Source organism: Scyliorhinus torazame, chromosome 9, assembly GCF_047496885.1.
Source record: "Scyliorhinus torazame isolate Kashiwa2021f chromosome 9, sScyTor2.1, whole genome shotgun sequence".
Lineage (NCBI taxonomy): Eukaryota > Metazoa > Chordata > Chondrichthyes > Carcharhiniformes > Scyliorhinidae > Scyliorhinus > Scyliorhinus torazame.
In genome coordinates, this window is record NC_092715.1 from 63,025,582 (window position 1) to 63,039,207 (window position 13,626).

The window sequence follows — 13,626 nt, forward strand, 5'->3', positions numbered from 1 at the left end:
ATGTTATTTTGAAGAAAAGCAGGGAAGTTATCCATGATGTCCTGGTCAATATTCATCCCTCAATCAACTTCACAAATTCTTTGGTCATTATCACATTGCATTTTTTGGGAGCTTTTTGTGCAACTTGGCTGCTGTGTTTCCTGCATTGAAGCAGCGACTACACCTCCAAAGGACTTAATTGGCTGTAAAGCGCTTTGTGATATCCAGTGCTCGCGAAAGGCACTCTATAAATGCAAGTCATTCTTGAACAACAACAAAACCTTAACTGTATTCATTCGTAGTTAACCACATTTATTATTTACTGGCTCTTTACCTGAAGTATATGCTACATTTGGTTTAGCACAGAGCTAAATCATTGGCTTTGAAAGCAGACCAAGGCAGGCCAGCAGCACGGTTCAATTCCCCTACCGGCCTCCCCGAACAGGTGCCGGAATGTGGCGACTAGGGGCTTTTCACAGTAACTTCATTTGAAGCCTACTTGTGACAATAAGTGATTTTCATTTTCATTTCATTTTCATTTGCAGTACATTTTAGTCTCCCAACCACAAAGTATTAGCCATTTCTACTGATGCCATGAGCTTCTGTGCTCCACATATCACCTATTTTGTGTACACATTTACTATTCTATTTTGCCAGTGATAATTCAACATACAAAGATGTATGCATTATGACAGCGATTTTATGGTACATATAGATTGGAACCATTTCTTCTGACTTGAGGCTTTAGCTACTGTTAATTCAAGTACACTGGCATAGTGAACTGGTTCAGCAATGCCATTAATATCATTACTTCCTATGTACTAATACCGCTTTACTGAGATTAACAAAAATATGTTTTAGACAATAAAAAACAGCCAATGAGTCTCTCAAGTAGCATTGTTTTACAAGGCAATGCATTTAAAGCATTAAAGAAAGGGCAACATAATTTAACCCTTTATATTTTCCTGAAGCTTTGAATCTCTGATCGAAAGCCACTGTTCCAGTTCTAATGCAACACCGTTTGATTGGGCACTCTTTTTAACAGTTAGACTGTATTTTGTACTTCAATTTATCCTGAATGGAACAGAATCATATTGTCTTAGCCAAAACTAATGAGCACAGTTTTTGAAATAACTTTCTTACGCACGATAAGGACCATGGAAGATGAACCTGCTGGTTTCCGCTGTCTTGTCTCTGAGCTCCTGAAGACCTCTGTCTTTCACAGGCTGAACCTCCTGCAGTGAGCACACAGTTTGATCAATAACTCAATAACTTTTTTCATGCAGTAATTATCTCTGAGATATTACTTGGACAGTGCATTTCTTTATTACCCCAAAGATAAAAGCTTTTTATGTCAACTGCAGATCTTTTGGTTTTTTTTTTAACAAGTAAAATATGTATCCTGTATTCAGTTCATTACAATATATTTATTGAGCTGGTTTACACATTTTAATTTTGTTTTTATGTATGACGAAACAGTGGAAACTCTATGGTGGTACAAATTATTGATGGCAATTCTAAAAGTGTTGAAAAAAGATTGAATAAATTGTCAGTATTTTAACATTTGAGTACAATATCACGCCATTCAGTTCAAAACCTGGAGACGAACAGGGTTCTATTTAGGGTGTTTTTAAAAGCGTGATCCTCTTGTTGTTTCCCGCCTCATTTTCCCCCGTCTTTTTTTTTTCTTTTTAGATAGAGGTTCTGCAAGAATCACGGATGATGATTCCAGATTGTCAGCGTCGATTGGCAACTGCCCACAGTGACCTTGCGCAACTATTGGTAAGTCTGTTTTTTTCAGTTTGGCAAGTTCTGAGTACATGGTGCCTTTCTATATCTAGTAAATGTACTGGATTGAGGAATAGATTTTTTAAAACCCTCAATTTTGATCAATGTAATCACTCTAAATTCATACAATCAACATTTGATATCTGAAATCATATTTAGCAAGTATGTAGTTTGTTTCTTGAACAAACTGATATTTTCTCTACAAAATTCAACTTTTTTTATTCGTTCATGGAATTTGGGCATTGCTGGCAAGGCCAACATTTATTGTCCATCCCTAATTGCCCTTGCGAAAGTGGCGGTGAAAGACCTTCTTGAAATATTCTTGAAATATTGCAGTTCGTTTGGTGTCGGCATTCCCATTGTGCCATTAGTTAGGGAGTTCCAGGATTTTAACCCACTGACAATGAGAAAGCGACTATCTGTTTCCAAGTCATGATTATGTGGGACTTGAAGGGCACTGTTCAGCTGGAGGTGTTCCCTGTATCTGATGCCTTGTCCTCCTAGATGGTAAAACCTTGATGGGTTTGGGAGATGCTGCCAAAGAAGGGGCTGGTTTCGCACAGTGGGCTAAGACAGCTGGTTAGTAATGCAGAACAAGACCAACAGCGCGGGTTCAATTCCCATTCCAGCCTCTCCGAACAGGTGCCGGAATGTGGCCACTAGGGGCTTTTCACAGTAACTTCATTGAAGCCTACTTGTGACAATAAGCAATTATTATTATTATTAGAAGCCTTAGCAAGTTGCTGCACTGCACTTTGTAAATGGTACATACTGCAAACACTGTGTGTCAGTAATAGAGGGAGTGGATGCCTAAGGTGGTGGATGGAGTGATGATCAAGTGAGTGGCTTTTTTGCTTGGGTGGTGTTGAGCTTCTTCAGTGTTAGAGGTGCACTCATACAGCCAAGGGAAGAGTATTCCATCATGCCCCTGACTTGTGTCTTGTAGTATACAGGTGATAAGGTACTAACTGGAGTTTCACTTGAACGCACCTAAAGAGATATTAACTGAAATTATGGTGTGGCTGTGTTAAAAGGTGTATGGCAGCATTGTTTTACTCTGTAAATAAATGTAAGACTGAGTAAAGGTTGACTGCAATATCATCCTTCACCAACTAGCTTTCTGGAATTTAATACCCAAGATGTTGATCGTCAGTGACAGTAATGCTTTTAATGTGAAGAGGAAGTGATTAGACTCACTTTTGTTTGAAATGGCATGAAAGCTACTTGCAGTCTAATCCTGAATGTTGTCCAGGTCTTGCTGCATTTGGGCACAGACTGCTTCATTAACTGGGGAGTTGTGAACGGAGCTGAACACTGCAATCATCAGCGAATATCCGCTAATGACATTTTGGAGGGTCAGCAATATCCTGGGGTTAAATCCTGGTCTTCAACAGTCACACCATCTTTCTTTGCACTAGATATGACGCTAGCTGGTGGAATGTTTTAACCAAATACCCATTGACTTCAATTTTACAGAGACTCCTTGCTGCCTTGATGTCAATTACTGAGGGGAGATAGTGACATAGTGGTAATGTCACTGGATTAGTAATTCAGAGGCCCAGGCTAATCCTATGCAGACATGTGTTCAAATCACGACCGCCAGTGGAATTTCAATTCAATAAATTTGAAAGCTACTCTTTGGTAATGGTGACCATGAAACTGTCATCAACTGTTGTAAAAGCCCATTTGATTCACTAATGTCCTTCAGTGAAGGAAATCTGCCATCTTTAGCTGGCCTGGCCTACATGTGACTCCAGACCCACAGCAATGTGCTTGACTCTTAACTGCCCTCTGAAATGGCCTAGCAAGCTACACAGTTCAATGGCAATTAAGGATAGGTAACAAATAAAATAATGTATTTTAAATACTCATCGCAACTCTGCAATTGTGCTCTTTCGTTCGTGTTTGTACCAGTGTTGTAATGAGGTCTTGATCCAAGTGGTCCTTGTGGAGCCTATACTAAGCATTGGTGAGCACAATCAGTGACACCTGCCATCACTTTGCTAATGATTGAGAGTAGACTGATAGGGCAGTAGTTGACGAGATTGGATTTGACCTGCCTTTTGTAGACGGGCTATATCTCAGCAATTGTTCAATTTATTGGATACCAGTGTATTGAAACGGTTTGGTTAAGGGCCGTTATCACATGAGTGAATCAAATTAGCTGAAGATGGCTGCTGTGATGGTGGGGTTCGGGAGGAGGTTGGGGTGAATAATCCACTCAGCATTGGACGGTGGGATGCTCCAAATACCACTTCTGTTAGTTGCCCATCACCATTCACTGATATTTGTGGCAGGACTGCAGAGCTTTATTGTGATCTGTTGGTTAGCTCTGTCTATAGCAAGTTATTTCTGCATGTGTATACTCCTATATTGTAGCTTCATTAGTTAGCGCCTGATGCTGCTTTTGGCATGCTCTTCTGCGCTCCTCACTGCACCAGGGTCGATCCCCTGGCATGATGGTAATGATCGTTTAAGGGATATGCTGGGCTATGAGGTCGCGGATTGTAGTTGAATATAGTTCTGCTGCTGCATTTGGCCCACAGTGCCTCATGGATGCTAGGTTTTGAGCTGTTAGATCCGTTCTGAATCTATTGCATTTAGCATAGTTACAGGCAACATGGTGTAGTCAATGTAAAGACAGAACTTTTTCTGCATAACGATTAGGCAGTGGTGCTCCTACCAATACTGTCATGGATACATACATCTATGAGAAGAGGTTATTGTATGTGATTATTTTTCTAAATGAACTTAATGTATATTTTCTGTGTGCATACAGAGTAACGACTAATATCAGAAAATAATTTTAAAACCAATAAATGAGAATCTTTGGTTCACCTGACTAAATAGGAAATGCACAACATTCAAATGTGACTTAATTTGTGGCTGTGGGGCTTCATTTTAATTATCTAATTATCTTTTACATTTAATGAATTTACCACACGTTCCAGAATAAAGTTACAATAAGGTGCATTTTATTATTCAAATTGTTTAGGGAACAAAAATTAACCAGTAGATTTTTCCATGGCAGGCATGAGTCATTGCAATTTATATTCATTTTGGAAAATTGCACTTAAAGTACTTTCTAAAATAAGTACAAAATCAGATATTTTGTGAAGTATAATTTTAATGGAAGTGTAAATGGTATGGGAGTTTAGTCTATTAAAGCATGCTTGCTTGGATAAGGTCTCCGAATCTATAATAAATACAAGATTAGGGAAAAATAGATGATACCAGCTGTTTCTAAGTATCCCAGTTCCCAAGCATAATTTGTTTACCACAAACATATATTTAAGAAAAATTAGACTAAAGCTATTGTGGTGTATCTACTCATTGCTATTTGTATATACAATTAGTTGCAGTGTATCTTTTAACCCTATTGACAAGTCTTGAAAGTATCTTGTGCATAATAAAATTAACATTTTTGAAATTAGATGTTAATTATTGATCTGTAAATGTTCACAATACACTTTTGGGTGATAAGGAAGGAAAGGCCATGTTAACACCTCCAGTTCAGACATAATAATATAAATTTGATAAATCAAATCCTGAAAATGGGCAAATCAAATTAATGACATATTATGACTTCAATCTCTTTTGCTAAAAATCGAAATTGGCATTTTTATTTGTCTTTATATTAGCAGATTGTCTACAAGAAGTACAAACGACATCCTCATTTAATATTCATGTGTTTAATGAAAACCTAAATGACTTTGCTCTGCCTCACTAAAGATATTGAGACTAACTATAATAGTTTACTGCCACTCTAGTTGACACTGGCTACCTTGGCAATGGTCAAGACTATATAGGGCAGCTATGTCACCATGTTACATTGGTGTGAAGCAATTTTGATATGGTACTGATGCAAGGTGAACATCATGATTACACTGAAGTCATTTGGATTTTGTTATCTAGGATGTGAAAGCTTGTACAGCTTCAGCTTTTCACCAATTACAGTACGATTGGGATTGGTGCAAAGCGTAAATTTTAAGCTTGAGGTTCCGAACTATGCTTAACATTCGAGTTGATAATTGTAACAAAATCTCAATTTTAAAAATATATGTTTTTATTGCGTTTTTGGTATACAAAACATTTATAAATATGGACAATATTCGGTAGGAGACAAAAAGAGAAAATAAAAAGTAAAACTAAAATTATTTACACATCGGTCGGTTTAAACTATTTACATTCAAACACCGTAGTTTTTACCCCTTACATTAGTTACAGTGGTGGTTGTGGTTTCCTGTGTTTCGTTCCCCACCAGTTTTCTCTTTTGATTCCCCATTATTTCTCATGCTTCTTTTGTTGGGCATGGTTGGGTTCCATGTTTCCCTGCCTCCGTCCCCAGCCCCCTTCCTTGTTGTGTCATGGCTACTCCCTCCTGTTCTTTGGCTTCTTAGTTGTTGGCTACAAACAGAACTGAGTGAATGGCTCCCATTTTTGTAGAAGTCTTCTTCCGACCCTCGGGTGGCGAATTTAATTTTCTCTATTTGGAGAAATTCCGATAGGTCCAAGGTGCCACATGTGGCCTGTTGTAGCCAGCCTAATGCCCTCCATCTTTCTTTACCTATCTCTCCCTTGTGGTTTCTCCCCCCCAGCCCCCGTCTTCTTTCTCCCACTACCCTGTAGCTACTCCCCTCCCCCTTTTTCTTCCCCTAGTTGTCCTCCTGTACCTGATGTCTGTCTCCTCCCCCCCCCCCGGGGCCAGGCACTTTTCCCCCTTACGGGGGACGCGCCGTGGCGCCTCTCTCCTGCATGATTCCCTGTGCTAGCTACCACGGTAGTGTGGTGGCCACCCTCCCGGAGCTAGTTTACATCCTCCCGTCGCCTGATCTCTGGGCTCCCTGTCTGCCATTCCCCTCACCTTCTCCTGCGCTTGCTGTGCTCGTTCATACCTCCCTCTCTTACCACTCCTGTCCCCAGAACGAGGCAGTAATCTCCCGCTTAAAGTGGTCACTGTGGTGGTGGTTTACAGTTGGCTGTCCAGAATGTGAAAAGAAAACACTAAACATTAAGAGCCTCTTTCTGTGGGCTCTTCACTGCAGCCCCTGCTGCGCTTTTCCAGTCCGTTGTCCGCGACAAACTTGTCTGTGCCCGCAAGGACCATGAAAAGGTGCACCCTGCCTCGGTACCTGACCCAGAACTTAGTTAGGTACAGCATTCCAAACCGTATGCCGTTTCTGTACAACGCAGCCTTTGTCTTGTTAAATTCGGCCCGGCGCTTGGCCAGGTCACCCCCAATGTCCTGATAAATCCGTATCCAAGGGCCTTCCCAGTTACAGTTTTTGGATTGCCTGGCCCAGCGCAGGATTCTTTTCCGGTCCTGATATCGGTGCATCTTAGCAATTATCGTCCTCTGCTGTTCCCCGGTTTTGGGCTTTAGTCAAAGTGACCTGTGCGCTCTTGTCGATTTCTGGTGGGCTGGGTAAGCTGTCACTTCCCACCAGGTTACCCAGCATTTGGGCCACATAGTCTGTGGGGTTCCTACCTTCAATCCTCTCCAGTAAGCCCACGATTCGTAAGTTGTGCCGCCTCGACCGGTTCTCCTGGTCCTCGCCGTTTCCCTTTCAGGTTCCCTTGGGTCGCGACCAGCCTTACCACCTCCTTTTCCAGGGCAATGATCCGGTTTGCAGCCCTTTCCAGCTCCTTGATTGTTTCTTCCTGGGCTTCCAGTCGCCTTTCCGCCTTGTCCAGGGCCACCTGCATGGTCGCCATAGCTTCGGCAATCGCACCCTTCATCACAGCCTGGATGTCCGATTTCATTACCTCTCGATGCGCTCTCAATTCTCTTGAGAGAAACATCCTTCACCCATCCCCTGGTGCAGGGGGACTTCCCGTACAGCGGGCCAGTCCCTCTGCTCTGGCGAAGACCGAATTCTGCCGCATCGTGCTGCTTCAGTCGTTTGCTGCTTGTTCAGGCTTTTTCCACTCCTGGTCTCCACTCGTCCTTAGAATTGGCTGCTGTTTGGCATCTTTTCCTCCTTCTGTGTTTTGGTAGTGGTGTGGGGATGTTTTGTGGTGTTAGCGGGTATTTATCGGGCAAAAAGAGCCTAGTTTTCAGGTTCGTGAGAGGAGAGCCACCTGATGTGCGACTTCTCAGCACATCCCTGTCACCGGAAGCCAACCAAATCTTAAATACCCCTGATGAGGCACGGTAGCACAATGGTTAGCACTGTTGCTTCACAGCGCCAGGGCCCCAGGTTTAATTCCCGCTTGGGTCACTGTCTGTGCGGAGTCTGCACATTCTCCAGTGTCTTGTGTGGGTTTCCTCCGGGTGTGCCGGTTTCCTCCCACAAATCCCGAAAGACGTGCTGGTTTGATGATTTGGACATTCTGAATTCTCCCTCTGTGTACCCGAACAGGCGCCGGAGTGTGGTGACTAGGGGATTTTCACCGTAACTTCATTGCAGTGTTAATGTAAGCCAACTTGTGACAATAATAAAGATTATTATGTGAGTCATTTATATTTTCAATATTTAAGTCTGCTATCTTTGTTTAATTAGTGCTGTTAGCAGACAGTATAGTTGCAGAATATGTTTTCATTGAAGAGGGTAGCTAACTAAAAGTCACTTTCAACAGCCTCCCAATATTAATGCAAAAATTCTGTTCAGAACCAATATGACTTTTTTTTACCCCATTCCTATTCAACAAAACTGTAGTCTATGTAAATGTAGGAGGTTTTGTTGAATTATCCAGACGTAATTCAAATTTTTTTGAAAGATTTGTGGACTGTGAGTGCTGGAAATAGATATTAGTTTTCTTGGTGAAAGTCAGCTTTTGAAATAAATAGGGCCAGATTTTGCCATAGCGAGGTATGGTAACAGTGTCTGCCATTAATTAGACTTGCCTTTGTATACTCAAACTCAAGCTGCTGACAGTGCAAGCTGATAATGCTGTAGTGAGGGAAACAGGGCATCTAAGACCCAAGTGAACAGGGCAAACAAGAGTGTATTTCCTTAATTAATGGTTGGAAGTGATTAACGCTTATCCTATTGACAAAGGGTAGTTAGACTTGTAATTGCTAGATTAAAATATTTCCATAGAATCTATAGGATCCCAACAGTGCAGAATTTTGGTCCATCGGGTCTGCACCAACCCTCTGAAAGAGCACCCTACCTATCCCTGTAACCCCACCTAACCTGCACACCTTTGGAGGAAACTGGAGCACCTGGAGGAAACCCATGCAGATACAGGGAGAACGTGCAAAGCAGGAATTGAACCTGGGACCCTGGTGCTATGAGGTAGATTTAGTTTGTTTTCATTATGCAAGTACAGCAGCTTTCCGACATTCAATCCATTGAGGCAGACGGTAAATGCAATTATTTAAAAAAACTAGTCGCTGGACGGGACAGCAACCTTTGGCTATTGGCATATAACCGTGCATCTGGCCTTTGCCTAAAGTTGCTTTGCCATTACGCACAAATGATGATTATGCACAAATAATGATTAGCCATGCAAATATTTTGATAGAAAAACTTTGGCCTATTAAGTTGTATCTATATTTAATTGATATTTTTACTTTTTTCTTTTCTGCTTTTCTCATCATAAAGTTGAATTTAAAAACATAGCCCCTAGTCAGATTTTGTAGTGAATCTTTGACTAATGTATGGTGCTGAAAGAAATTCTTGTTGGCAGGAAAGCTTTATATCATTAATAATCCAGTGCTGCTTAAGAACAGAGATATATAAATAGAATATTTTAAATTTTGCCAAGATTGTCTCCCCCTTTCCCTACCTTTTTGTCCTTACCAGCTTATCGTCTGCTCTTCTGAAAAAACAATTCTTCATGTTTCAGCCTTGTTTATAGTTGTTGTTAGATAACAATCCATAATAGAGCCTTGGTTAATTGGTGGGCCATGGCCAGTTGATGCAATCTTCACTGAAATTAGCTAGCTCATCACAGCCTTGAGAACAGTCCATGGTTTTGTGGCCTTAATTGGACCAGTTGCAGGCTAGGTCGACTTGTTCGGCTATCTTTATTAAAACCATTTTTACTTCATTTCTAAGTCTTTTATTTTTTTCTCACTGTATAAATATTTTACTCTGCTGATTTTCTCAGCCTACAAGGTCACCAGGTACATTTCAGGACATGGACCCTAAAGCTTGACATGTAGAGATGGCGGAATGGTAGTTCCACATGTCTGTGTTGCAGCCAGATGAAGGTGATGAACACGATGTGATGTCCATTTCAATTTTTGTTGAAATTTCAGGCATCACAAGTAAATCTTGTCAGTGGCCACAGTCGCAGTGGCTTCCATCCAAATAGACATCAATCATTCAAAACTCTTGCAGAACCTGTATGATGATCAACATTGCAAACTTCTCTGCTCTAATTATTATTCTAATTACATCAAATAAATATCGACCATTTTTATACTTGGTGAAAGCCACTTTAGCTATAGTCTATCTTTCAACTTCATTCAAGTACTGATTGCTCATCAAAGGTTACTAAATTAATCGTTTTTTTAAATAATGTGGAACCCCAAACCCCTCCAGCTCCAAGTACCAAGTTGGATTTAAGCATGAGTTGCTAAAGGAGTTGGTATTTCACATGATTGTATAATATATTGTAAGTGTAAATGTTTTATAGTATTTACATTAATCTCAGTAGCTGGAGTACTTAGTTAAGGATTAGCAAATAAAGCTAATATATATGCAAAAATGAAAACAATATTTTGTATTCTTCCTGCTCTAGGAAAGTGAGAAAGAATTGGAAGACACTGAGGAATACAAGGAAGCCCAGGCCACAATAGGATCAATCAAACTAGAAGCTTAGAACCTATTTCTTAATTATGATGTTTTGTTATAAATATTTGCACTGTATCCATTCCATTCCTTCCCCCCCGCCCCCCCCCCCCCCCCCCCGCCCCCCATTTCAGTTTTGGGTATTATGACCCTGCTATTATTATTCTCGGGATCTATGTATGAACCCTGTGTAATCTGAGTTGCACAACAGACTCTGTACCCAAATTAACTTTGTGCCACATCATGGTGAAATAATGAAACATTTAATAAATGTACCTGCTGACAACGAATTGTCTTATTTTGGCTGTCCGTCTGAAAATGTCTATTGCTAAGAGATCTGTTCCATTTGAACTTCATGGATAAAGTGAGTGTGTATTTTGTGGTCTAGCAACTGATAATTGTATTTCAGCAGCTGCTGCACCATTGGCCAAGTATGCTGGCAATATTTCTTGAGAAAACAACTTATCCATGGACTGAGGCAGCCCGCAACTGCTTTGTTGTCAGCTTCCAGGCAATTTGATTCGTACTACTGTAACCACTTATTCAACATTAAGACCATAAGACACAGGAACAGAATTAGACCACTCTGCCCATCGAGTCTGCTCCGCCATTCAATCCTGGCTGATATTTTTCTCATCCCCATTCTCCTGCCTTCTCCCCATAACCCCTGATTCCCTTATTAATCAAGAGCCTATCTATCTCTGTCTAAAAGACACTCAGTGATTTGGCCTCCACAGCTTTCTGCAGCAAAGAGTTCCATAAATTCACCAACCTCAGGCTGAAGAAATTTCTCCTCGTCTCTGTTTTAAAGGATCATCCCTTTAGTCTGAGATTGTGTCCTCTGGTTCTAGTTTTTCTTACAAGTGGAAGCATCCTCTCCACGTCCACTCTATCCAGGCCTCACAGTATCCTTTTTTTTCCTTTTAAATTTAGAGTACCCAATTAATTTTTTCCAATTAAGGGGCAATTTAGCGTGGCCAATCCACCTACCTTGCAAATCTTTGGGTTGTGGGGGTGAAACCCATACAAACACTGGGAGAACGTGCAAACTCCACACGGACAGTGACCCAGAGGCGGGATCGAACCTGGGACCTCGGTGCTGTGAGACTGCAATGCTACCACCGCCACCGTGCTGCCCTTGCCTCACAGTATCCTGCAAGTTTCAATAAGATCCTCCCCTCATCCTTCTAAACGCCATTGAGTACAGACCCAGAGTCCTCAACCGTTTCTCATACGACAAGCTCTTCATTGCAGGGATCATTCTTGTGAACCTGCTCCGGACCCTTTACAAGGCCAGCACATCCTTCCTTAGATACGGGACCCAAAACTGCTTGCAATACTCCAAATTAAAGTCCGGCCACAGTCTGACTGCAGCCAAGGTGTGTTAAGTAGCCACCTTGAGCTGTGTACTACCAGTTGTAGCATTACCCTAGGCTGACACAAAGCCCCCATTCTCAAAACACCCAGAGTTCCAGTGACCTGTTCTCTGCCTTCTCGCAAGATTAAAAATAGTCTTTGTCCGGCCCCGAGTTACTGTCTGCATGGAGTTCACACATTCTTCTCGTGTCTGTGTGGGTCTCACCCCCACAACCCAAAAAGATGTGCAGGGTAGGTGAATTGGCCACACTAAATTGCCCCTTAATTGGGGAAAAAAGAATTGGGTACTCTTAATTTTTTTAAATTTTAAATAGCCTTTTAATTGTATTGCACATTTAGCCAAGCAGGCAATGCACTGTCCCCTTTTCACTGAGACTGTAACCTGTTGCAAGGGCCACTGGTACTGTACTTTAGGTCTGTTGGGTTTCTGCTGTAGTATACATTATTTTTGTAATATAGCGACCATCCCCTGTAGCAATACAGTCTGAATTGTGTTAACAAAATTTTGAGCTTTTTTTGATCTACAATTATTTTGGAAGACTCCAGACTGTATGATTCACAGGTACACATGCGATATTCAAGGTTATGTTCGTCATGATTATAATTATCTCAAATGAATTTTCTAAATACTGAATGGCCACATTAGGAAGGAGGTAGGCCACACAACCTATTGAAGCATTAGAGTTCCTGTCATGTTTAAAAATATATATTTTAATTTATACTAAGCAAGTGTTGTAGGTAGAATTCGGGGACAATTTAAACAAACCTCCATATGTTCAAATAGCATCAACACCACTCACTCGGAAATAATCCTATTTCACAGCATAGCAGATCCTCTAGAAATTACACAATAACCGTTCTATATTTAACAGGCCTATAACACTCCATGTGACATGAAATTTATCTGCATGATGGAAAGATCAGCTAGTTTCTGTTTCTTCGTCTTCTGGCTGCGAAAATGTTGTGTTCAAGTTATTTTCAAAGGAGTTTGTGCCTGATTGACAGTTAAAACAGCAAGACCATTGCTCATTTGACAATCTTGTGCGAGTTTCTTGACTCACTGAAAGTATTGGGACCCTGCTAATTTAACATTGAGAATTGAAAGATGGTCATTATATTCTGAAGCAAGTCATCGATATCTCCTGTAACACGGTGTTTTTAATAAAGCCTGTTTTTGTTAGCAGTGTTGGAAAGGTTATCCTTCATTGCACTCCGAAGTTTCTTCGTAACTTTTTTTTAACTGGTGCAAGTGAACGTCCTCACTTTGTTCAAAATCGTGATGGGGTAGTGACAACGATCGGAACAGTGAAGGGAAGCGATGTTTCAAGTGTTAAAACTCCAAATAATTACAAAGTTATAGAGCTCTGATCATTAAAAATCTTTAGCAATTACATAAGTTACCAATTTACTTTAATTCCTCTTGAAAGTTGTGTTTTTCTGCACCTGTATTTATTTCCCTGACGGTTTGTTATATCCAAGAGTTACTTTCACGTGAATAGCATGTGGAATATTAATAATGATATTAAAAACACCCCAGGAATGGCAGCAAGATGCTGGATTTACACCGCAAGTCCTATGGCTGCACGGAGTGATTTCAGCTTCATACTGACCCTAAAGCACCGAATGCAGTGTGATCTCTGGTTGGCAAAGCGCTCAGTCTGACTTTAAATGTTTAAATGCATCAAACATTTGCAAATATATGCTTATAATTGCTGGAAGGGAATAGATGTATTTGGAC

The 13,626-nt window shown here is 40.9% G+C and overlaps 1 protein-coding gene across 1 annotated transcript in view; it reads left to right on the forward strand.

The window, feature by feature from the left end:
• LOC140429248 (tubulin-specific chaperone A-like) overlaps positions 1 to 10,797 on the forward strand; it is a 110,488-nt gene extending 99,691 nt beyond the window's left edge. The window contains exons 3-4 of the mRNA XM_072516009.1: positions 1,675 to 1,761; positions 10,462 to 10,797. Coding sequence (XP_072372110.1) covers positions 1,675 to 1,761; positions 10,462 to 10,542 — 168 coding nt within the window. The 3' untranslated portion in view covers positions 10,543 to 10,797. The remainder of the gene's footprint in view (positions 1 to 1,674; positions 1,762 to 10,461) is intronic.
• The last annotated feature ends 2,829 nt before the right edge of the window (positions 10,798 to 13,626 follow it).